This window comes from Mastomys coucha, unplaced genomic scaffold (genome assembly GCF_008632895.1).
Source record: "Mastomys coucha isolate ucsf_1 unplaced genomic scaffold, UCSF_Mcou_1 pScaffold12, whole genome shotgun sequence".
In the NCBI taxonomy this organism is placed as follows: Eukaryota; Metazoa; Chordata; class Mammalia; order Rodentia; family Muridae; genus Mastomys; species Mastomys coucha.
The window spans coordinates 31,124,251-31,151,122 of record NW_022196894.1 but is presented as its reverse complement, the minus strand read 5'-3'; the positions used below and the strand labels follow the sequence as shown (position 1 = coordinate 31,151,122).

General features: G+C 39.4%; 1 protein-coding gene across 12 annotated transcripts in view; it reads right to left on the bottom strand.

Annotated features, from left to right (window-relative positions):
* Positions 1 to 26,872, bottom strand: part of Znf148 (zinc finger protein 148) — a 122,281-nt gene that overhangs the window by 32,529 nt on the left and 62,880 nt on the right. For 9 of the 12 annotated variants that reach the window (XM_031363711.1, XM_031363708.1, XM_031363707.1 and 6 more), the window contains 3 exons: positions 13,590 to 13,733; positions 3,919 to 4,042; positions 2,750 to 2,833 (listed from right to left, as the gene is read on the bottom strand). In XM_031363711.1, coding sequence (XP_031219571.1) covers positions 2,750 to 2,833; positions 3,919 to 4,042; positions 13,590 to 13,733 — 352 coding nt within the window. The remainder of the gene's footprint in view (positions 1 to 2,749; positions 2,834 to 3,918; positions 4,043 to 13,589; positions 13,734 to 26,872) is intronic. The other 3 variants (XM_031363718.1, XM_031363719.1, XM_031363720.1) reach the window with 1 other exon arrangement.

Below are 26,872 nucleotides of genomic sequence, written 5' to 3'. Positions count from 1 at the left end.
TAGTTCCTGATAGAAAATGTGCTGGGGAAATGGCAAAGGGAAGGCAATGGAATAAAGGGGACTCTTTCTTCAAAAGAAACTTCTGAAGCTGGAGCAATGGCTCCTGGGTAAACAGATTACCCAAACCTACATAAAAAGTCAGATGCAGCAGCGCACACCTGTAACCCTTGTCCTCCGGTGTCAAGATGGACAGTGAAAACAACAGCTTGGAGTACAAAGCACACTGGCAGAAAAACAAGAGAAGCCTGGCTTAAAACAAGGTAGAAGGCAAGAAGCAACTATGTAAAGTTGTTCTCTAACCTCTTAGGTACACACTGTGGCGCACATGCTGCACACATGTGTATATACATACACACACACACACACACACACACACACACACACACACACGAGAGAGAGAGACAGACAGAGACAGGGAGAGAGAGAGAGACAGAGAGAGACAGAGACAGAGAGAGACTAGACTCTGAGACAGAGACTTTGAGACTTTTCATTGAGAAAAAAACCCTAGTGCCTTTCTTTGCCTTGCTACCATTCCTCTGGGGTCGTACGTCTTGTAGGCTGTTTTCTGTAACATGAGAACTCAGGCTGCTGCTTCCCATTCACTGCAGATGTTACAAACAAACAGAGAAACTAAGCCCTAACTGACTAGCTTAGTGACAGGAAGAATAATTCAAAAAGCCAAAAGTTATATGGCTATTTCCTGTCTCATTTTGCTCAGTGACTGTATCTTGGTCTCTAGAGTGACAGGCCTTGAACTGGAGTCCAGGCAATTTCATTTACTACATTGTAGAAAGTTAAAGAAGTTCTCAGCTTCTCTTTGCAGCAGCCTAATACATCCTGAACAATTAAAATGGGACAGAAATACCTCCTGCATTTCAAAACTAATGTGAGGACTAAATGACAGTACTGGTATTTATTTAGTAAATTCTCAATAAACTACTCATCATGCTCCACTTAAACCCAATCAGGAAGTGTGACTTTGTTTTAACAGTCAACGAGACACTCTTGAGAATCACCTAGGAGTCTCAGTGAGGCACTGTCTACATCAGGTTGGTCCGTAAACATGTTTATGGGGGATTTTCTTAGTCACATTCATATCTGTGATAAGACAGCCTACAAGTGAGAAGCACATGGTTTGAGCCTGGAGGAGAGTGCACTGAGCTAACATGCATGCATGCATTAGCCTTGACTTCCCTATGACAGACTGCAGCCTGGAACTGGGAACTAGAACAAATGCTTGCCCCTGTGTTGTTTGGTCAGGAATGAAACCAGGACAGAACTAATACAAGACTGTGGCCAGGGCATTCAGAGTTCACGGCAGTGCAGTGTCAGAGTGACAAGCATTATGTCTCATTGTCTCAGATCACACTCACCCATCCAGTCACACACAGACCTGTAACTGTCTCATGCTGCTTTGCAGAAGCCTTCCCTAGGTAATTCTCAGGAAATCTACAACACTTAATTACATGATGCTTATTGATATGTCTCTTATCTCCAAAATAAAAGAAAAACAGAAGATCCTTCCATACAGTCTCTGTGTACATTGGAGGATCAGCCACTAAGTTTTTGTTAAATGAATAAATCAACAAAATCTAATAAACACAAAAATATTTAACTCCTTTCACCTTGTATCTGACATTTTTATTATTGTACTGAAATTTCAATTTAACTATTGAGTCACATAAAAGCCACATGATTTTTTTCTTCCACCATATATATTAAAGTGATAAATTACCTAGTGATATACAAAACAGTATGTTAAAGAGCAGACCATCCAGCCGGGCATGGCGGCTCATTCTGATGATAGATAGCAGTGCTCAGCAGGCTGAGGCATAAAGTCAGAGTTCCAGGCCATCTTAGCTAGAGTAAGACACTGTCTCAAAATAAAACCAAACATGACTCGGGAAAGCTTTTGATTTAAAAAGGCTGCTTCTATTAGTGTGTCCAAGAATCCCATTCCACAAATCCTGCACATACTATGAGACCACATCTTAATAACTCTGGGACAGGTACTTAACTGAGTAGTAATACAGAGACTATAAACAACTTGCCTTGTCCACCCTCTCCATGTCCACAACAGCTTACAGTCTTGAATAGCAGTATCCCACATAACAAGGCCCTAACTCGCAGGGTTGCATTCTCAATTCCAATGAAATATAAAACCCAAGTTACACACACACCACCTTCTAAACACTGTAAATTAATTTCAAAGAAACATATTTTACAATGCTTAGAAATATCAAAGAAGAAAAGTCAACAGTCTATTAAATCAAAGTCACTTAGAAAATTTGAGATACTTCCTTTAAAATGAGATTAAAAAATTTAAAATATAGATCACTTTAGTGAACTTCCAACATACTTGCTTGTAAATCATTAACACTGGATAGAGACACAGGCAGTTGTCTTTCTTGATACAGTATGCCATATAAAGAAGAGACATGAAGGATGCTACTGCTCTAGTATTTCAAACAATTCAATACTCCACAAGCTAATTAGCTTGAATGATAATTTTACTTAGCTTAAACAGGTATTTCAGGAAAGCTTCCTCTTTTGTTACTTAAAATATGTAATTTAGATTATTATGGAACAGTTTCAAAATAATTTATTGTGATTGGACATTAAAACCTAGGTTTAATTACAATTAAGAGATGGGCTGAGACTGATGGTCTTAAGCAGTGTGCCTTACCAGTCTCCTCCCTCCCTCCACCTGTGGTAATGTCAATGAGCTTAGAGAGGACACAGCACTCACCGGTATGGATCTTCTCGTGTCTCTGAAGCAGGTACTTCTGTATGAAACGCATGTCACATTGACTACATTGAAACGGTTTTTCGCCTTAAAATAATTTGACATCCATATATTAGTTAATAAATAAGAGAAAATTTTTAAGTCATTATTTCTTAGAAGCCCAAATTTTGGAAAATTCTAAAACACCACATGATTTTTAAAAACATTTTTCATTAACAGTTATACTTTCCCTCAAAAATTTCCTCCAGAATTTAAAGTTTCATATTTTTACAATCACACAAAAAGTAAAATTTCATTTATATCCTTTTAATAAGAAAGAAAACAAAACTTATAAGATCTACAAGCTAAGAAAGCAATGTCCAGATGTCCTGGTGTTTCCCTATCTGAAGGCATGCCCATCCTGCTCTCAGTGGCTAGCCATCCCTCTCTGCCCTTTGACCCCATCGTCGGAAGCACTCTGTCTCTGCTGGAGCCCACCTTCATTCCCCAGTGCTGTGGTCTGCCCAGGGGAAGCCTTGCTGCCCTGCTCCTTGGTATCGTCCTCCTTCCTCCCACCACCCCTTACAAGGGCAGCCTCAGTCTCAAGTGCTTCCGCACCCAATGTAGCTTGAGGCTTACAGGAGCCATTCCCTCTGTTCCACGGACTGAAGTCACCCTCTCTACCCTAAAGCATCCTTAAATCCTTTCTCTATCAGCTTCTGGCCATCACTGCATTTTCTACTTCAACACATCTCTTTCACCCACCAAGTCACTTACATTTCTAGCTTGCTCTTCTAAAGGTGTGTAATCAGTCTTTAGCTCTATTTTCAACAATTTCACAAATTTTAACTTCTGCTCTTGTTAGCTATCGTTTCTAATATCTGATTTCCAAGCACTGCTTGTGCTGGTCATACACTTAGCACACAAAAGATGAATGTAACAGGCTCTTAATACATCCGTAAACAATTTTTCTAGTTGAAAGAGGGAACTTTAACTCTATTAACACTATTAAATGTATATATCTGCACGAATTAATTTAAAGTCTTTCTTGGTTTCCTCTTGATGGTCTGGCTACAGATTTTGATTGACAATGCCAAGTAAGCTATCGTCTTAAGATTGGGTGCCATTTATACGAAGATGAAAATAACAATGATAATAATTTTAATGGCCACAAGCCCATTTTAATTCAATACCTGTATGAATGAAGACATGCCTCTGTAAGTGATAGTTCGTTCTAAAGGCAGCATTGCAGTGCTCACAAACGTGAGATTTAGGGGTTTTCAAACCAAGTGATCCATCCTCATTTATTGTAAGGATCTAGTTTAAAAAAAAAGGCAAAAATCAAAGTTTTTAAAATGTAAGTACTACATTTTAAAAGGACAATATAAGCAATGATCTCTAGAGGTTGTGAAAATTTTTTCAGAAATAATCTGGAAAAGGCTACTAGGACAGTGGTACCTTTAAAGCAGGAAAGTCCAATTTGACTTAGATTGGGCAAAGTCCGTAGTGAAAACCTGGGAAGCACTCTGCCACCCCCTTATAATGCTGATGGCTACCAGAGTCCCTAAGCATTCCCCTGAAGGGCTGCTAGAGGAAGCACAGTTTAATCTTCAATTTCAAATTCTCATATATACAGGGAGAAAAGTCAGGTGTCAATCAATCAATGAGAACAGCTAACGCACAGAAAACCAATTTAACTTAATTTTATGTAACTGTAAATAAATTGAGAAATTCTATCTACTTAAATGGAAAACACATCAGGATTTGTTCGACTCAAAAAGGTTCAGAACCCAGTATATAATTTTTCGATACAAAAGGACACTATATCTAGGCAGATACATAGATGGATGGATGGATGGACAGATGGATGGACAGACAGTGTCTATCTAGATATATAGTATCTTTTTATGTGTATGCATGTGCACATATATCTACATACACATCAATAATACTTTTATTTGAGTATGTTCAATAATTACTTCAAAAGGACTCATACCTTGGCTGTGATGGATGAGGAACTGAACAAACAAAAGGTGTGCATACATTTTACAGACTGAAAAAATTTTTAGTCAGAGAAGGGTTTACTGCTATTATTTTCTTATATTTTAAAAAAGAGAAAATTAAGTTTTCCAGTAATCAAGCAGAATCTGGATTTTGTCTCAGTCTAAGGATATTGTAGAACTATTATTGCTAAACATGTCCTAAAAATATTTGTCAGATAAATAAAGGTAAGAATGGGGAAGGAAGATGGGAGAAGAGAAGCCACCTCTTCTACCCCAAGTGTCTTGCAACACTAAGAAGGTTGTAAGGAAGGTCTGGACAGTTAGTAGTGGGAGCTCACCTTTAGCCTCATGAATTCTAACTTACCAACAACTTACTCAGCATGCAGTATTTACCACCTCCTGTCAGACACACGATCCCTTTAACATTACCGAGGAAAGAAAAAAGATGACAAAACCTGATGTGAAGAAGCACAGAAAACTCTAAGAGGATGTCAGGTGTATGTAGTGGAGAGCAGGAGGCTGGAGCAGGAGGATAGAGAGTCCAAGGGCAGCCTGGGCTGCACAGCAAGAACTTGAAGCCAAGGAGAGGGAAAGAAAGCAGGATCAGATCAGGAGGCATCTAGCCAGGAAGTAGGAAAACCACTTTGGAAGCGAAAAGCTTATAGAAAGTAAGCTGAGAATGGTGGCACACTATCCCAGCACTCCAGAGGCAGAGGCAGGTGGATCTCTGTGCAGCCAAGGCCAACCTGGTCTACACTGAGAGTTTCAGGACAGCCAGGGAGATGGAAACCCTATCTCAACACTTCTCCTCACACACACAAAACAAAAAAAAAAAAAGAAAGAGAAAGGAAGAAAGCCGAGAGACTGACCAACATAAGATCTACAGAGGACCATGGGAAGTGACTCGGGCCTATAAACCATAGCTTCTTCAACCTAGAAAAGACAAGTAGGGAAGGATAAATAGCTTTAATCTTTAGAGTATCTTTTTATTTTAAATTCAGGAAGTCAGTACAGCCTATACTGAATGCAAATCAATGACAATTAGTATGCAAATTATACAGGGTTTTTAGGTTCTGGGCAAATTGCCAACATGGTCAACAATGCTTCAAGTCTGCACCCAAGACATAGAAGGGACACATTTGGCAGGAGAATGGAAGTGGGTGTCACAGCTTCCTGAACAGTCAGTGAGAATAAAAGTTTGATTTCTGGCCAGTCAAGTTTAAATTTTTTTTTCACTTCCTCCAAGTCACATAATAATAATGCAAGTTAACACTGTATAAAAAGAAAAAACACAAACCCTCTTAAAATAGAATTCAAAATACACAAAACAGAACGATGTTAAGTATTATATATCATAAGTAAGGCAATAATACCAGGCTTTCCTCTTTTCACACACTTTGATAAAAATGAGTGCCAAAAGCTATGGCAGTTCACCGGCTTTCTGCAGCACAGCAACTGCAAGGAAAGGTTTTGTCGGGCATCACTGTGAAGCAGATGTAACCCCTGACTGTATGAAGCCCTTCATGGACAGTTGCTGTTAACTGCACTGAAGTCATGCTGTCTTCATTCAGGTCTTTATAAAAGGTAGAATTATGTGGATGAGAGGCATACTAACTCATATTTTGGGCAAACATAAGATCCAGCGTTATTTATAAGCTCAAGCAGAAATGCCAGAAGTTCTTAGAAATTTTAAATTTAATTTTCTTTTCCTCTGTTAGGCCAGTATAACAATATTTTTGTTCACAGGACAAAGTAAGATCCATCTTGCCACAAGCAAACATCAGTGGCCTTTCCAGTCTGTAATCTATTTGAAATATACCCACATGAACTGTGTCATCCTCTGCTCTAACTCCAATGTCCACATTTGAAGTCTGGGGCACAGTAGGGACTTTGCACCTATCCCTGAGATAGTTAGCTGCCTGCTATCCATACCAAAGAGCCCCTACAACTAACCACTTAATCAAAAAGGCTTTGCTAAAATATATTCCTCCATCTTTTGGCCTTCATATCCCCCATGGACCAAGTACCACAGAGAGGTGAGCATTCTAAAACAAAGCTCAGGCATTGCAGCTACAGCATATTAATTCTGGCCAACTGTCTTCTTCGGAACTTGACTTATTCTTGTTTATACCCTTTAGGATCTTCTCAAATTATGATCCAATGGTTTGAGACATTTGCTCTAAATATTAGCAGCCTTACTTGCTATTAGTAGTACCAAAAAGTATTTTTGCTTTGCGTTCCCTCCTACTCAACATATGATCACCATTTCAGCACAAAGGGCTGCAGGTTCGTGTTTAGGACGTGGGAGACAGCATGATTTAGTTTTAGTTGGGGACTCTGGCTCTTCAGGCCAGAATGTTCATTACATGTATGCTCCTCCAAGCCCAACTCTGACAGCAGCACCTCTGGGAGCTTTAGCTTCCTCTGCCTGTTACTTCAGCAGAAACAGGGCATTTTAAAGACCCAATAATCAGGCTCTCCTATTACCAAGTGAACAAATTAGTAATAATTTAAATATCCAACTTATTTTATATTTGATTAATCATGTTAAAGAAAAACTAGTATCAAATAGAATTTCCTAGCTATTCTATATCCCTCATCTTATAGTTCATTATGTATTTTTTTTTGGTTTGAGACAAATTTTTCCTAGCTAGTGTCACATATAGAGTTTTAAACACACGCACACGCACGCACGCACGCACGCACGCATGCACAAGCACAGAGATCAGGAGAGATGTCAGGAATGAGGATGGCTCTCATAACACAAGTCTTTTTATCTATCAAGTTAAGGCCTAAATTCTGCTTGTTCAATTAAGAGAATTCATTCCAGGATCAGTAACACTCCTCCACTAGAAAAGGTTCATCTCAAAACACAAGCACAGCTGTTCGCATTCTATGTGTATATACTAAAATTATCCATGATATTTTAACAGACTACAAATGTTATAATACCTTTCAGCACTAACTGATATCACTCAAACCCAAGAGAATTTAGAGGAGATGATTTAACAACCTGTGGGTCATGACCTCTTTGGGGGTCAAATGACCCTTTACAGGGGTCACATATCCTGCATATCAGATAACTGCATTACAATTCATAACAGTAGCAAAATTATAGTTATGAAATAATTTTATGGTTGGGAGTCACTACACACGAGGAACTGTATTAAAGGGTCACAGCGTTAAGGTTGAGAGCCACTAATTTAAAACCTCACCAGTCAGTTATGAGAGGTTACAACTGAGGACTTTAAAGATTTTCTTCCTTCTCCAAACGAACCAACCCCAAAGGCATAGCAAGTCATGCAGAGTAAGAGTCATGTGACCACACTAGTCAGAGCTAGTCCCTCACATTCACAATCTCTCCAGTCTCTATGCTACATTTTACTTACTAGCAAAAATTTTTTTATTTTTTGGTTTTTCGAGACAGGGTTTCTCTGTATAGCCCTGGCGGTCCTGGAACTCACTCTTGTAGACCAGGCTGGCCTCGAACTCAGAAACCCGCCTGCCTCTGCCTTCAGCAAATTTCATTTTTAAATGGCAAGCTTTAACAGTGGCAGAATGTGAAACTCACTGTATCAAAAGAATGGAACACTACTCATATTTAGCACACTGGCCTTGAGGGTTTAAAAGACTTATGTGTGAGTGCAGTGCATGTGTACGCACTTGAGTGTGCACACCGAGGTCAAAGAACAACTTGCAGGTGGCAGTTTTCTTTTTCTACCATGTGGGTCCTGGATCAAACTCAAGGCAGCCAGACTTGGTGGCAAATGCCTTTAACCACTGAGTCATCTCATTAGCCTATGACTGTTAGTTTTAGAAAGGCCATACTCGTTTCCTGAATTTAAAGGTGATAGTTTCTAAAAGATGATTTTTCTCAGCATCAGAATCTTTTTAAAAGTTCAGTTCTATGGAAAACAATTTCCCCATAATACAGTCACACTCTGGGAAAGCCACATTAATGAATTACTAGGATGCTATTTTTCTAATTTTATACTTTCTTCCTTCATATTCTCATTAGCATTATGTTTGACTTCAAATTTTCATCCCTAATCTTAGATTCAGTTCATCTTCCCAAAGGTAGTTCTTCCACAACCCAAGGAACATGGAGAAGAAAGTGTGACAAATACATCCACTTGCTGCTGTTTCAAAACTATTTTTTTTCTCATTTAACAATCATTCTGTCTTAATCTCAGCTGCTTTCTAGGGCCAATGATGCATACTAAACTGATGAGAGATAACCACGGAGTTCATAATCTGTGTGTAGAATATGTTCATTTTTCAAGAGTCCCGCATATTTCTAAACAATTAGCCTGTATTCAGACCTCTAATAGCAATCCGTTTCCTTTCTTTAGCTCTAGTCAAGAGACCAGGCACTCAAGTTCTTTGTTAAACGAAAAGAAGAAATATTGCAGAATCGAAGTAACTAAAACCACACTGGTCTTCTGAATTGAGTACTAAATGGCATGAAAAGCCTAGAAACTGTTTATACTACTTGCTGACAACTAACACAGCCTGGGAGGTAGGGGTGCACCACTAACATAAATACACCGAGACTGTACTGCATTCACACAGACATCACAGGCTTCTAACAACTTTAGCTATCTGTAATACAGAACAAAAACAGATTTAAAGGGGCAAAACAAAGTGATGCTGAGTAGCTCACAGACACAGTGATGTAACAGTGAGAGGCCTGACCTTAAGGAATGACAGTGAAGCAATCACATGCAATTGAGAGAATTCTTCCAAGTCTATGCTCCACATCGAGGGGAGAGAACAGTTTTCTCAGGGGGCTGTTTTACAAGACGTATGACTTTAAAGGGTTTATAACATCAGCACAAAGACAGCAAAACGTGATTTATGGTTAAATGGACTATTTTGATTAAAATGAAATAATCTTTGGGCTAGAGGTATAGAGTTCAACAGTACAGTGTTTTTCTAGCATGCATGAAGCTCTAGGGTTCCCTCCCTCATCCAAAGATGAAATTTGGCATTTGAAAGAAACAAGTGTCTACAATTTCCTCTATTTTCTTAAGTAGATTATTTCACAATAGAGAAAGTACCTTAACCTAGATAATACTCCTCAACTCAGGGACAAAGCATCCTTGCCTACTTTAAGATGACAAAGGTTCTGAACATAACCAATGCTTAGTGTCTGCGGCAGAGCAATGTGGTACTCCTTGCCACCATGGCTAAGAATGTGGTCCTCCCCACTGTGGAGGTGACATGGTTAACATGGTGTGAGCTCTGATGTGCTCAACAGAGTCCCATCACAGTATATCAGTTGCATTTCCTGTACAGATCAAGTCTGTCACAATGACAGCATATAGGAAAGATACTGATGGTGGGCAAAGACTAAGGTTTAGAAAACCTTGGTGAGGAGTAGCCCTCCAAAGATAATGAATTCGAGTTCTCACACCCACCTACTATATATTATTCCTAAATATTCCACTCTGACAACTTTCCCGAAAGCCTTATACACTGTCTTAACATATATTACACCTTGAATTTTGAGAAACTTAAAATTGAAATTGAATTGGTGTGTCTGAAGACAGCTACAGTACATTCATGTAAATAAAATAAATAAATTTTAAAAAAGGGGGGGGTCTTTCTGTATAACTCTGGTTGTTCTGGAACTCACTATGTAGACCAGGTTGCCTCCCAAGTGCTGAGATTAGAGGAATATACCACCATACCCTGCTGGGAACAATTTTAACAATTTTTAAGGTAACCATTTTTGTTATTTTCATTTGTGTCTGCTCTGTACTTCATTGTTCTAAGAATTCTCTGAAATGCTTTCTTATGTATATTGTACTTAGAACAGGTTGTCTCTCATCTGGCCACTACAATGATTGGGACAAGATACCTTAGCGATGATTTTAGAAATCTTCAAAAAAATGACTTTAAGCTGGGCGGTGGTGGCGCACGCCTTTAATCCCAGCACTTGGGAGGTGGAGGCAGGTGGATTTCTGAGTTCGAGGCCAGCCTGGCCTACAGAGTGAGTTCCAGGACAGTCAGGGCTATACAGAGAAACCCTGACTTAGAAAAAACAGAAAATAAATAACAACAACAACAACAACAACAACAAAACCTGACTTTAGACAAGATTCTAGTAATCCATTACTGGATGGTAATCATCTAGACTTCAGTGAGAATTTCAGAAGGCAGAGCTGGTGAGTTAAGTATACTATTCTTGCAAAGTGCCTGGGTCTTATTCCCAGTACCCATACCACCAGTAACTCTAGCAGCAGGGAATCTGATTCCCTTTTCCATCCTCCTAGAGTGCCACCATTCATATGCAAACACACACATCATTTAAAAACAATAAAAATGGGTGCTGAAAAGATGGCTCAGAAGTTAAGAGCACTAGTTCTTGCAAAGCACCTGAGTTTGGTTTCCAGCACCATGTGGTGGCTCACAGCCAGCCACCTGTAACTCCAGTTCCAGGTGACCCAAGGCCCTCTTCTGATTTCCTCAGACACCAGACTTGTACTTGATTCATATACATACACAAAATAATAGAAGGAAATAATGAAAATAAACCTTTTTAAAAAATTAACTTACAGAACACTAGCAAAACAGAGCAATAAATATCTAGGAAAATAATAACTGAGCACATATTTTGAACAGAGTCTGAAGAGCTGGCTCAGGTTAGGAGCACTTGCTGCTCTTCCAGAGCGCTCAGGTTGAGTTGTGAGTGCTCTCATAGCAGCTCACAGCCACCTGTCACTCCTGTTCCAAGGGATCTAAAGTTTCTTCTGGTGGAGACAGACACTAGGCATGAATGTGGTATATATACCTACATGTAGACAAAATACACATACAATAAAAAATAAACAAGTAAATAAAACTTAAAATCTTAAAACAGATTTCTCATATGTAAGCAGGGAGCACAAAGTCCCACAATCAACCATCACTGCAATTTTGGAAGTTAATTTTTCATAAACCCTGAAGTGACTCTAACAAATGTTAATGTAAAGGGCAATAACAATAAAAATATCATATTAGTCATTGAGAAAAACGGTAAGACCAAAAAAAGTATGTGTGTGTGTGTGTGTGAAAATATATTCCATAAAATGTGAAACACAAAATGTCAGACAAATGAGAAAGATGAATTTAGTATGCCCCAAAATGTGAATTCCAGCCCCTGTGTGGTTTTTGTGGTGGCTACAGAAGGCCAAGCCTGGTCCTCCAGGCTCTTGGGTGCAGCAGCCCAGTCACAGCCACTCAGTCAGACATGATGTGTACAACCACTCTGCAAATCAAGATATACCCCTCGGTTCCGTGGACAGACAGTGTCGGTACATAGACAGCATCAACTTAAAAGGAGATGAACAGCCATGTTCAGCAAAACAATCATTAATTATAACATGATCTTGCTAAAATAATTTATTACACTTAGTAAAAATACTTAAACATTTTACAGAGTTGGGGATAAAGCTCAATGATATGATACTTGTCTAGCATGAGCAAGGGCATGTGTGTATGTGTGTGTTTGTGTATGATCTCTAGCACTATAAAACAAAACTATTGTTAACCTTAAGTACAAAAAAATAAGTTAAACATACTTTACAAGTTGAAAAATCAGAAAATTACATTTACACAAATTTAAATTTTGCAGATAGAAAGGGAATATGGCAGAGAATAAAAAGTATAACTAACTTATGTATAAGACAGACAATGATTATGATTTTAAGTAAAAACTACAGTAAGTAGCCACCAAAAAGACCTTGTTATTTAATCAGCAGGGTAGTGCATGCCTATAATCCTAGCAATCAGGAGATGGAAGTAGAAAAGCTTCAAGTTCAAGGCCAGCCTAATCTAGATAATAGCAAGATCCTGTCACAAACAGGGTGGAGGGTCATATAATATATTTAAAGGGGGAACTGAAAATGAAGCTCAGAATGCAAAGCGCTTGTCTAGCATGCATAAAACCCTTATTCAAAACCCAGCACTGCTGGGCACACGCCTTTAATCCCAGCATTTGGGAGGCAGAGGCAGGTGGATTTCTGAGTTCGAGGCCAGCCTGGTCTACAGAGTGAGTTCCAGGACAGCCAGGACTACACAGAGAAACTCTGTCTCAGAACCCCCCCCCCCAAAAAAAAATCCAGTACTGTATAAAACTATGTATGGTGGCACACTCCTGTGTAATCCTAGTACTTAAGAGGTAGAGGCAAAAGAATCAGAAGCACAGAGTCACCCTTGGCTACATCTTAAGTTGAAGGCTAGTTTTGGCTGAAACCTCGCTAATAAAGGGTGAGGGAAGAGATGGCTTCTTTACTACATAAGGTAAGACATGGGGTAATAAATAACTATGAAGATGAATTACCACTGCTGTGTACTGCACAACACCACGGCACTGCCACTGCAAGGGAAAACCCCTAACAGCATCAATCAAGTGTTCATTCAGCCGCCCCCTTCAGGCTCTGGATACAGCTGTGGTTAAGATGAGGCCTCTGCCCTCAGGGAGTGTACAGTCTATAAAAGGTGTCTCTGATCAACACTTGGATTAAAATATGAGCAATAAGCAAGGATCATACATTATCTTGTTAGTTTATAAATACAAGGGAGACATGGAAAGAAAAGTTCATTTTTAGGAGAAAAAAAAGGAGGGGAGAAAACAGATAAGGGAGGGGAGGGAGGAGAAAAGGTAAGGAGACGGAGGGAGAGAGGGGTGGGAAGAGACTAAAAGCCATGGCCACCACATTCACACAGGTATGCATCTCTCTTCTCCCTCCTACTGAAGCTGGTGTAGCACACCAGCTACTAACCCATATTAAGACCTCTACATCTGGATTAAGGTTCAAATAGGTTCTGCCCACAGGATAAACCAACAGTTAAAATGAAAAGGTTAGTGACCACACCTTAACACATTCTCTTACTTTTGCAGGAGAGCGCTGTTTCCGCTTCTTCTTTTTCTGTAAGTCTACTGGCTCTCTGACTTGTTTTTTGTCTCTCATCAGTTGCTCAGATACATCAGTAAAAGTAATTTCCTGCTTTACACTTATCTGTTTAAAAAAAACAAAGCTGATTTTAGAAATGCATAAAGTCCAATGTGCATTCTGCAGAAGTACAACTACCAAGATAACCTGAGGGGTATTTTTTGGGATGCTAGGACATCACCCACAAGACAGACAGAATTAAGCTTGAGGATGGACTCCAAGTAGGTTCTGTGCATTCATTCTAGTCTGCTTAAATTGTCTGAAATTAGCCAAGGAGCTTTGACTGCTTCTTCAGTCCTTGTCATCTGTTCTTTCTTCCTACACATGGAAACCAAATCAAACCAGCAAGATAAACTCCACTGTGGTGATGAGGGATGAATAAAATCAAAGCACAGGGTGGTTAGCCAACAATGTTGAGAGGGCAGTTCAGAGACAAGGGGTGTGTCTGAGAGGGGTATGGGGAGGGGGGTCAGAATTGAAATGACATGCTAAAATATCCCTGTACTTCCAACACTTGGGAGGCAAAAGGTGTGTGTGTGTAGGGGGAGATCATGAGGTTGAAGCCAATCCAGACTGTATCCCAAAACCTTGTCTTAAAGTCAAGAACAAAAAATGAAGACACTTGTGTTTACCCTTCCAAGAGTAACTATAGCCAGGAAGTTAGGAGGAAATGAATCTTACACATGGTTACCTGACACTAATTTCCTTTCACCAGATTTCACATGCATGATACTTGTGACAAGTATGACTCCCAAGAGAATTTCCTGCACGTTCTTTGACTCTGCTCTACTACTTTTAGGTATAAACATCCTGCGCTGTTCCCTATACGCCTCTAACCTTAGATCCTGCCCCTTTCTCATAGACTACTTTATCACTGGCCAGGAAACCTACAAGGCTAGATTAGCTGATACTCTGGTTTTCTAAAAGTTGAGAATATTCATACACAGGGGAGAATCCTAACAAGCACTTAGAAACTGCTTTCGTTAAAAAAAAAAAAAAAGAGAGAGAGAGAGAGAGTTGACTCTTTACTTGGGCTTCAAGGTAACTAGATCCCGGAGAAAAGCCTGGCTTCTCTACTTTGGTTTTATGTCCGTCTCCTTTACTCTGGGTTGCCTTCTTCCCACTCCAGGAGTGTCTGTATAACCTATCTCATGTCCTGAATGGTTGATGGCATAGATAATCACTGTCCTTCGCCTTTCTTCTTGAGTCACTTTAGATATCCAGAACAGCATATCCTTACACGGCAGAGTTCTCCGGAACAGGAGTAATCCTATTCTGATAAACACCCATCCTGGAAAGCCAGAGATTTCTTCAAGATCAACTAGAGCTAAGACAACAGTCCACCAACCACATGACAGGACTACTCATTCAGGACTATTAATTACCTCTTGCTGCCACACCCACCCTACACACACCCCAATTCCTTTAAACCTAAACCTCTTGTAGGTACTTTAAAAGCAACTCACTGGACCTGTGCGGTTCTCTTCTTTGTGTGTTCACACTGAATAAACCTCCCCTGCTTTCTGTTTTTCACACACAGGACAAAGGCTTGCAGCCACCCACCTCAAAATTGTATTCTTATCTTTTGCTGAACCTACATAATGTTTGCAGAGTGACTGGATGTATATATACATCCAAGTAAACAAAGTGCTAAAAAATCATTAATAGGCAATTGAGAAACAAAAACAGAGTTTATGAAACTGAGAAACTTTGTTGAAGTAGAGAAAAAAAAAAGATTAATGATGTCTTGGAAAGGGATGTTTATAATACCTAAGAGCATTCAATGAGGTAAGTAACATCAATTTTCTTGCCACAAGCAATTAAGGGCTAAATAAAAAGCACAAGAAACGTTAGGTTCCAGCAAAAGTCAATACAGTATTAGGAACTATATTTAGATATTTTGATGTCCTTTTTTTAGATCAACTACAAAATTCTAAAAACTGATATCAAGAGAAAATTAAATCAAATAATGGAAACAATGTTTTTCATTAATGTTCAGTATTTTTTCTTTTTCCTTTTTCTATGCTTCTTCCTAGCCTTTTCAACAAATCACTACCAAATATATAATTATAAAGTTGTATAAAGTTTTACTCAAGACATAATGCTTACTATACAGTAATGAGAGAAACAGAGTCCAGGAGACATTCGATGTCAACAACACTGTTATGCTGTCTTCAAGTCTGGGTTCCAGAGCAGCTGCTTATCTTTAAAGCAAGGAGGTTCTAAGGTTACTAATGATACAGTAATTGTCACCGAGCTGAGGATGTACAGTCAACCTCACTGCAGCCTTTTCAATGTACCATTAACATGAATACAAAAATTCTGAAATTTTGTTAAAAATACACCAGAACCCTCTGAAAACCGTCTAAGTAATAAACACAAAGTGCTAATGATTTAAGTGTCCTGACAAGAACAAAGTGCCTCTAACTGCCCACCAGGCCAGTCAAACACTGGGCCCCAAGGAATTGCTTTTGCCCTATGGTGGGGGTGGCCAAAGCCCAAGGTGCCAGCCAGGAAAGGAACTGTCTCCTGGGAAAGGATTTCACACAGATTTCAAATTAACAGACCACCTCAAGACAGACAAAGACAGTCAAATGCCAGGCAGTGGTATGCCCTGACCAGGGCTGCTAGCTACAAAGTTACACTCTTGCTCTGTCTTTAAACCTAAATCTCAAGTCAGAACCCTAACTCCACGAGTCACCAGCCCTCTTGAATCCTCTTCTTGGATCAACTTTCCTTTCTGTGCTCTTCACTATTGCTTCTGTCAGCGGGCATGCTGTGAACAGAAGACTGGGCTCATTTGTTAGGAACACTGAGGATGAGGCTTGTGCCCCCAAAACAACAGTTAGTGTGACTACATTTTCAAAACACTACAAAAATATGGTACCAAAGATTCAGAGTATCTCACAGATTCAGCTGGAAGACAAAGTGGTAGCTGAGGACTCATTGAGTAGAAGGTTTTAACCTCAGTGAGCCAGGCAGGAGTCTCAGACAGACAGACAGACAGACGGATGGACGGACGGATAAAATGAGAAAATGGAAGCAATAGTGAATTTCTGAACTGAATATCTGTGAAATCACATGTCAACAAGCACAAGATTGCTTGGCTAATAATTATGTCAGGCTGCAGCATAAGACAGTTATCTTGGTGCTAGAAGGTAGCACAGAAAGGTAACTCACCCCTCAGCACTGAGGTTCCCTGAAACAACCACACATTGAGGCTGGGCACACAACAAATAGAGGTAAAAGAGATAAGGCAGCTGTGGAATTGCCCAGTATCACAGAGGCTCCACAGGGCAATTCTGACACTTTGTTGTTGTTTATAAACTGATGAGGGTTAGGGGCGGAACCATACACACACACATATATAAGCAACTATACCCCAGCTTTGGAGGAGCAGAGGCAAGAGTATCTCTGTGAATTCTAGAGCAGTCAGGACTTAGCAGAGATCATGTATCAAAAAAGAAAAAAAAAAAAAAACCACACACAAAAAACAAAACAGAAAACACAGGAACTCTAATACAGAGTTAAGACTGACTCATAAGTAAGTTCTACAGGCGACAGCTCTTCGTGAGCACACAATTTTTGAAAAATGCAGTTTTCCTTACACATACACGGAAAGTGATATTAATATGAGGCACACATGTAACATAAAGGGGGTACAAACCCAGGCAGACAGTATATTATAGTTTTAGAATGGTCCAGAACATTTGCTACTATAATGGAATAATGTAATTATGCTCAAGTCTCAAGTACACAGTTCATCTAAACACAAACTATGCTCAGCTAACCCCCCCTGGAATAAAGTCACTGCTAAACAAGCCTGGAGACATAGATTCAATCCCCGAAATGCAAAGAAAGGTGAAGGAGAGAACCAGCTTCACAAAGTTGTCCTCTGATCTCTGCCCGCATACATACATCATATACACAGAGAGATAATAATAAAAATAGTAAATTGTTTTCAAAGACACTGGAAAATTCAAACAAAAGTGAAAAGTCTGAGGTAAAAGAATGTTTTACAGACAGAAAGCGTTTCAGCCTTCCCTGGTCCAAGCAAGACTACAACAATAATCTATAAAAACAAGAAAACTATGTATATGTCGCAAAGATATTCATTAAGTCATCCTGCCCTTTCCTTAAGAGGTCCCCCCTTTTCTGGTTTGTTTGTTTTTTTGGGGGGGTGGGGTGGTGTTTCTTTGTGTAGCCCTGGCTATCCTGGAACTCACTGTGTAGATCAAGCTGACCTTAAATCTAGAGATATGCCTGCCTCTGACTCCTGAGTGCTGGGATTAAAGACATGAACCGCCATTGCCTGACAGAGATTTTGATCTTTTTTTTTTTTTTTTGGTTTTTCGAAACAGGGTTTCTCTGTGTAGCCCCCTGGCTGTCCTGGAACTCACTCTGTAGACCAGGCTGGCCTCAAACTCAGAAATCCGCCTGCCAAGTGCTGGGATTAAAGGCGTGCACCACTGCCACCCAGCCAGCTTTTGATTTTTTTAAGAAACTAATATTCAAGATCTCATGAACTGGAAGGTGATCTCAGCATTTTTAAAGATAAATTTTATTATATTTTGTGAACATATGTGTTTTGCATGTGTAAGTACATGATGAGGCTTTAAAAAGCAGGGTCCTCAAGTTACAGGAGCACCCAGTATAGCTGAACGCTGGTCCTCTGTGATTGTTGAGCCACCCCCCTACTGTGCCCTCGGCAGGTTGTGGCATGCTTGTGTTCTGGGCACTCCACATGCTAGGAAGCACTCTATCAGCTGAGCTGACTCCTCAGCTTAAGAACTCTTATTGAAAAGAAATCACTTTCATGGTATTGATTTTCACAAAAACTAAACTATAATATTAATAAAAGCAGGTATCAAGAAATGGTTAAACATCCAAAGAGGTTAGGTAGCCAGATTTTTGAAAACCATAATAGATTCTGAAAAACAGTCTGCAAAATACATTGACTTTTTGTTGTGGTCATTGTTTTGTTTTGTTTTGTTTTGTTTTTATTCAAGACAGAGTTTCTCTGTATAACCTGGGCTGTCTTGGAACTCACTCTGTAGACCAGGTTGGCCTCAAACTCAGAGATCTGTCTCCTTCTACCTCCTCAGTGCTGGGATTAAAAGCATACACCACCACTACCCAGCTAAAATATATCAAATTAAAGAAAAAAATACAAAAAACAAACAAACAAAAAACAAAATAAAAATCCCAGGTGTGCCCCCCTGTCATGTGACATTAACTATACCAGCCAGTTCCTCACAGCACCCTCGTGGTAACCTAAGAGCCTGAATTTCAATGCAGCTTCTATCTAGAAAGAGCAGTATGACTCCCAAACCCACTAACCAAACCCAGATATTTCTCTACCTAAAACCTTCTGCTCTTGCTCTGGTCCCAAGCCCCCAAAGAGCACTATGCAGGCCCACTCCTTCCTCTCCCGTTTGCTTCTTTTTATTTTTGCATACTGGAATATAAAGAGCCTTAGTAAATTTTAAAAACTCTTCCCTTCGTTCTCAAGCCTGAAATCTCAATCAAGCTCAGAGTCCAGAATGACTTTAAAGATTCCATATATACAGAAAACATTCTTGGTTATACTTCCCTATATTCTATACTCATCCTATAGCTACCAAGTACCCATTTGGTACTAAATTCAGTAAAGCTAAAACAATAAAACAAACTCCAACTGAGATCTTATGTACAAAGTACCACTCTAGATGTAAAGAACACATTTTAAATATGAGGTTTCCTTTTCCTGTGTCTTTAAATGTATAAATGGCATAGTTCTGAATCCCAAGGAAAAAACTTACACTTGGAGAGAGACGGCACATGTCATTCTCTACCTAAATGAATGAATAATACAGAGGAAAACAGCAAAGGCAGAATCAGAAATAGATGACAACATGTCAGGTTTCATGGATAAAACAAAAGACAATTAGATTTGCAAGTCTACCATTATATATTCTTTTTAATTTTTACTTCCAAACTTGCCTCCCTCCCCAGCTTTCTTTTCCTATACCTAATAATACTCATTAATGTAATGCACATTAATATCAAATGACATTTTAACGAGGACTATACACTTTTACTTATTCTCCTCTCCCTCTCTCCAGAAGGAAGACAGCCAACTCCTTGACAGTATTTTGGCCCCATCTTTCTCATCCCAACACCCCACATGCTAATCTAGCTATATCGACAACTCTGCTAACTTAGGATATCATCTCATTATGAGCCTTCTACAAATACATTAATATAAACTGTTTCTCTAATGAGAAATGGGATAATAATGCCCTGTTACCAATGAATCAATAACTAGCTCCCAGCCTTAGCTTTTATGATTTTATGTGATCTTCCAGCAAACACACCTGGGCTTTCTCATCTCTCCACTCTGAACGGATAGATTCTTGTCTATACTCAATTTCAACTTCTGAATTCTCATTTGTTGTCTCAGTGACTAAGAAAATGACCTCCGACTTCCCTCTAACTCTGCTAATGACTCCCCATCCATTACCAAGGTTCTGCTGCCTCACCGCCTCCCTACAATACCAAGCCTGGCTCTGTCAGCTCCTTTCCCTCCTCTTAAAAACACAATACAGTTATCTATTATAAATCATTGTGAACCCAAAGTTTTCTAATTAATATCCTTCTTAAAGCCAAAGATGTTAAAAGACTCCATAGTTAGAATATACAAATAACTGACTTCAAATTTTAAAAAATCAAAAGTAGTACATAACTATACTCTGTACATACTATCTAGAAGGAACCTGTCCCAAAACATCGTCTGAGAAACAAGCTGAATCAAGATGATCAGAAATATAACAAGTGTTAAGTGTGAAAAGAAAAATATAACAAAATTACCTATAGTGTGAATATACTAAGCTAAAGAAAGAATGCCAGCAATACTTGGGATATTTACAGAATATAGGAAAGGAAAAACTAAGGCAGAAGGCACAAGGAGGGAGGAAGGGAAGGAAAACTACAGTGACTAACTCTGGACATTTTTGACAGAACTAGATATAACCAGCCAACAGGGAGATTTCAAAATCTAAGCTCCCAAAGCTATAGAATAGCATGGGGAGGAGAAGCCGACGGAAAGGTATTTATGCATTATGAATCACATCCTCTCTTCTTCCTGACCCATCATCACAGGCACTCTTATAAGGAACTGTCTCTATCAGGTGAAAACGTAAACAGTCGTTATGATGTGAGGAGGCTGAGGAATCCCCAGTTGATATCCAGCCTACTTCCCAAGTATTATTACAAGTTTAATGATGCTGTAATATCAACATTTTATAGTTAACCACAGACAAATGAATAAAGTGAGTATGTCAAGTTATCCTAACGAAGTAATGCTGATTCCTTCTTGTTGGAATTCTACTCTTCTAACTTTTGTGAAATCGCACCAACTTAAGTTCTCTGCTTTGCCTCGTGGCAATAGCATGAACTGGTTCAATAATATACTTTTGGTAAGTGTTACACCAATGACACCCCAGTATGGGAGTCCCCTGAGGGGCTCTGACATCCTCTCCATATCATGCTTCTTAATTAAACAGCTGTCACAATACCTTATGGTTGTTTAATAAGTGACCGTATCAGAGACTGGATGCATTAGTAAGTATGAGGACCCAAACAGTTTATATTGATCTAGACAATGAAGAGAGCTGCAAAAATGCACAACTCACTTGTCATTAACTTTTTTGTTTTATGAAAGTTATTTTTCAGGGCTGTAGAGAAGTTAAGAGTGCTTACTTCCTGGTGGGCTGTAGCATCGAACTCAGAGTTCGAGGCTAGCTGCTCAGTCTACAGATGAGTTAGCTTTGGCTGTCCTAGAAACCTAGAAACCAGAGAAACCTTGGTTTCTAGAAACCAGGAAAAAAAAAAGAGAGAGAGAGTTTACTTCTCTTAAAAAGGACCCAAGATTGGTTCCTAGCACCTCCATCAGGTGGCTCACATCCACCTCCAGTTCCAGAGGATCAGTTGTCCTCTGGCCTCCCAGGGCACCTATATGCACAGATACACAGAAATCCACAGAGGGGCACACATTCACTATAAACAAACAGGAGCTCCTATATGCACAGATATCACAGAAATCCACACAGGGGCACACATTCACTATAAACAAACAGGAGCTCCTATATGCACAGATATCACAGAAATCCACACAGGGCACACATTCACTATAAACAAACAGGAGCTCCTATATGCACAGATATCACAGAAATCCACACAGGTGTACACATTCACTATAAATAATCAGGGGCACCTATATGCACAGATACACAGAAATCCACACAGGGGCACATATTCACCCATAAATAAAAATAATAGATCATTAAAACAAAACAAGGCTAGCATGGTGCCTTTAATCCCAGAACTTGGGAAGCAGAGGCAGGTAGATCTCTTTGAGTTCAAAGACAGCCTGGTCTACAGAGCAAGTTCTAGGCCAACCAAGGCTATATAGAAAAACCTGTCTCAAAAACAACAAACCAAGGAGCTGGCGAGATGGCTCAGTGGGTAAGAGCACTGACTGTTCTTCCGAAGGTCCTGAGTTCAAATCCCAGCAACCACATGGTGGCTCACAACCACCCATAATGAGATTTGATGCCCTCTTCTGGTGCATCTGAAGACAGCTACAGTGAATTATGCCTGAGCGAGCGGGTCCAGCAGAAGTCCTGAGTTCAATTTCCAGCAGCCACACACGATAGTTCAGGGCCATCTGTACAACTACAGTGTACTCATACACATAAAAATAAAAATAAAATAAATCTTTAAAAAAAAACAAAAACAAAAACAAAATAAACAACAAAAGGTTGGAACTGAAAAATGGTTTGGTGGCTGGGAGCACATTCTACTCTTGCAAAGGACCTGTTGTTTAGTTTGATTCCCAACATCCACACAGTGGCTCAAACTGACTGTAACTCTAGTTCCAACTCTCCTGACCTCCATGGGTACTAGGTGCACACATAGTACAAAGGAATACATACATGTAGGAAAACCTCAAAAGCATAAAATAAATCTAAGTATTTTTTAAACTTTTTTATAAACATGTTACTACTTTTAAAATACTTTTGTCATACATTAAGATGAAACTTTAAATTACTGCACTTTAATTTTTTCTGATAGAGTAAATACTAATGCAATCAACAGCAAAAGCTTTTGCAAGTCCTCATTTTTTAAGAGTATGAAGAGGAGTTCCAACAACAGAATGACAACTGATTTAGATGCACCTCAGTCTTCCTCCTCCTTCATCCAATCTCTTTTTGTAGAAATGATTGTCCCCATCAAGATAAAGGCACACATGTGGTTAGCAGACATACCTGCACTTCCTATTTCCACTGGCTGAGAGTGAAAGAAGGAATGACACTTACTACATTAATGGAAACTAACCCAGAAATTAGTTTCCATTAATCAATATACAAATAGACCAATAACCACTTAGCTGATTCCATATCTAGGACAGGAAAAAACAGTGTGTGGTGAAAGCTAAATCACTGTGGTGCCAGAAATTCAAGTGCTTAAAGAGGGATCAGAAATATGTCACAAGGAGCCAAATGAAAGAATTCCTAAAGACCCAAACTGGAATAGTATGAGCAAGCAAATAAGCAATGGCTATACTGGATTTTAATCCTATGGAATAAATATCCACACTGAAATGATAAATAATCTCATCAAAAATATTTAACAATTATAACAAAAAAAATTACCTTTACAATGGGGAAGCCTGGCAAGCACCATCTTAAATGAAGTTACAGGCCACATATGTGCCCTGCAGGATGACCTTGTAGGAGGGCAATACAAGATCACATCTGTGGCACTGTCAGAAATGCAGAGCATTGGGCTCCCTGCACCAGGTACTATCAGGGCACTATAAGGATACTGTGAATTGGAGTGATGGGTAGGGGATACATAGTCTCTAGACTGTTATAGAACTGTATTTATACAGTAAGGTTAAAATTTAACCTCATGGGAAAAAAAAAAAACTAAGGCTCAAAAAAAGATTAAACTTAATGCTTAAACTGTACTGATTAAAAGAGAATGTAAAAATTTAAATCCAAGTCCTCTATATCCAGGGACACAAAGCAAACTCCTATGTTCTGTGTATTATTTCTTATACTCATGCCACCAGTAAGTTCAGTGAGGCCTCTCACCCCATACTGTACAGTTTGAAAACTAGGATTAGAACCAAGACCTCCAGTGCACTGAGAAAATCACACAGCAGTGTCTGCCTGCACAGGCCTGCACACATCTGGGCCTCTCAGTGTTCCCTCACACAGAAGGACTTATAGGTAGTCACTGGCTGCTGGGGAAGGGAAGTGGCACTTTCTTTAGTGACACAGCCACCGTTAGCCACCCTTCACCTGTGCTGTGTAGACAACCATGACTAAACTGATAGGCTCCCCACACACTGTGCACAGGTGATGGCAATCTACAATTCATGATGCTACTCGTTAGCTCAGTCATTTCCTCAGCTGTCACTAAAGCAGTGTAACAGTACCCATTTCTACAGAAAAAGAAATCAGACAATAAGTGCAAAAAGAAATCTTGGAAAATCCTAAGGCACCAGATAAATGTATCTGTCATAATCACCACCACACGCTGAGATGTGTGGTTTCTCAGATACGCAGAAGGTTACTAACTGCTACAAAACCCCACTTATACAACCTGCTTTCTAAAGTTCAACACAGCTAAAAGCTCATTAATCTTTCACTTAACATTCTCCTTCCAGGGCTGGAGAGATGGCTCAGGTTAAGAGTACCGCCCATGCTCTCTCTTCCAGAGAACTAGGGTTCAACACCCAGAACCCACACAGCAGTTCACGACTGTCTGTAACTCCTGTTCCAGGGGGAGGATAGGGTGTCCGAAACCCTCTCTGGCTTTTATAGGTAGAAGGCACACATGTGGTGCACAGACATGCACGCAAGCAAAATATTCATATGAACATTAAAATAAAAGGAAAAGATTATCCTTCCAATTTCCCTGCCTTTCAATATACTGCACATGTCCAAGGCTGGCAAGGCAGTTCAGCAGTGAGATACTCAGGCATAAGCATGACAACCTGAGTTTGATCATAGAACCACATACAGAAAAAAAGGAGAGCGATCTGATAGCACAAAGTTGTGACACGGTACATATACCATGTCACAAATATGTGTGTGTGTGTGTGTATGTCTGTATACACACACACACACACACACACACACACACACACACATCTCCCCGGTTCACTTTTACTTTTCTTCTTCTCTAACCTACAAGGACATTTGTCATTTTGGGGGGATCATAAATGAACCCAGAAATGTATTTTAAAATTCTTCTGCTACACTACTTATAAAGGTATTAAGTTGGAATTTTCAAATACCATTATAAAAACTAAATTCATTGGAGTTTTTTCTTTTTTGTGAATTATAATTTAGCTAATATATTTCCAAAGCCTAAAGAAACCCATACCAAAGAAATAAAAAACCATAACAATGCCCATGCAACACTAGAGTATTATTTATGATAATAAATAACTACAAAATCTATTACTCAATAATAAACTATGATTATAGTTATTAGTTATATCACATTTGATTAATATAAAAGACAGAGAAACATTCGTGGTGAAGGTTAAGTGGCAAATAGGAATAAATATGAAAAGATGTTTGAAAACTTTATGCAAATATACACATATGTTTTGGGCAAACTTTGTCCAAACACACAAATACCTACACAGGAAAGCAACAACAAAAGAAATACTACAATGCTAGCAAAGAAGCATTAATAGTGGTTATTCTAGGGTAGGGAAGTTACAGCCATTTTGTTCTTTATGGTTTAGAACCTTCAGTATTTTCTTTATTATTCTAAAATGGCATCAGTCATATCTAGGTCAAGTCCTCATTGTCAAAAAGAAAGATATGGAGATGGCTGGAGAGATGGCTCAGCGGGTTAGAGCACTGACTGCTCTTCTGAAGGTCCTGGGTTTGGATCCCAGCAACCACATGGTGGCTCACAACCATCCATAAGGAGATCTGACATCCTCTTCTGGTGTATCTGATAAATAAAGGGCCAGAGCGAACGGGGACAACCGGAGCAAGCAGCAGTCCTAAAAATTTCACTTCCCAGCAACCACATGGTGGCTCACAACCACCTGTACAGCTACGGTGTACTCACATACATAAAATAAATAAATAAATCTTAAAAAAAAAAAGAAGGAAAGATATCTGAGGCATGGTACCACATGGCGGCAAGTGGAGGCAAGAGAAGCAAGGCTTCAAGGTCATCTGCAGCTACAGTGAGTAGGCTAACCTATATGATGCCCTGGACATATTGAAAGAATAAATAAGTAAGAGAGAAGAGAAGGGGAGAGGGAAAGAGAGAGGAATTGAATGGAAGGGAGGAGGAGAGAGACAGTAAGAAAAGCATTCAGGAAGAAAATAAACCTTCTATTACAAATTCATTATACACTGCTATACCCAAACTGCTCCCAATGGGAAACCAAAAGAGATATCTCTTGGTTAGTTTACAAAACTAAACAGCAATGGGGGGGGAGGGGGAGGGTTTGGTTTGGTTTGGTTTGGTTTGTTTCGGTTCTCACGTCACCTGTGAAAACTCAACTCAAACAACAGTACATAGATGAAGTGTGGCTAAACAGAACAAATTACCAAACTTCACTAGTTACAATGAAAGGAAAACTAAACCCACACTTCATTACACTATACAACTAAAATGGTTACAGTGAAAATCTAGTACATGACAAGACCAGATACCAATGATAGGGAGCAAATTTTATACTTGCCAAACCAATCACAAACTTCTAGTGGATCAAGAGAAACAGGCAACAGCAATGAGTACAAATATGCACAAAAAGGCACAAAAAAGAAGCACTCAAAGAAGCACTTCTCAGAATGTGGTTGTTATCTAGAAATAATCTTTTGCTGAAGAGAAAGGAAGATGTGTTGGGGATTAAAACTAGTCCTTTCCACTTGACTGGGCAAACAATATGCACTGAGTACACAAACAGCCCACTCCACAAACAGTCTGCAATGACAGAATGAACACTATATTCAGGACTAACCTACTAAATGCATGAGATGGCTGATTTCATAAGCAACAAACAAAAACAGAGCACACAGTATTAATGGTTCTATTTGTATCGAAATCAAACTCGAGCAAGCTAACAGGCCATGATAAAGGCATCAAGGTAGTAGGAGCTGGATAGATTGGGGGGGGGG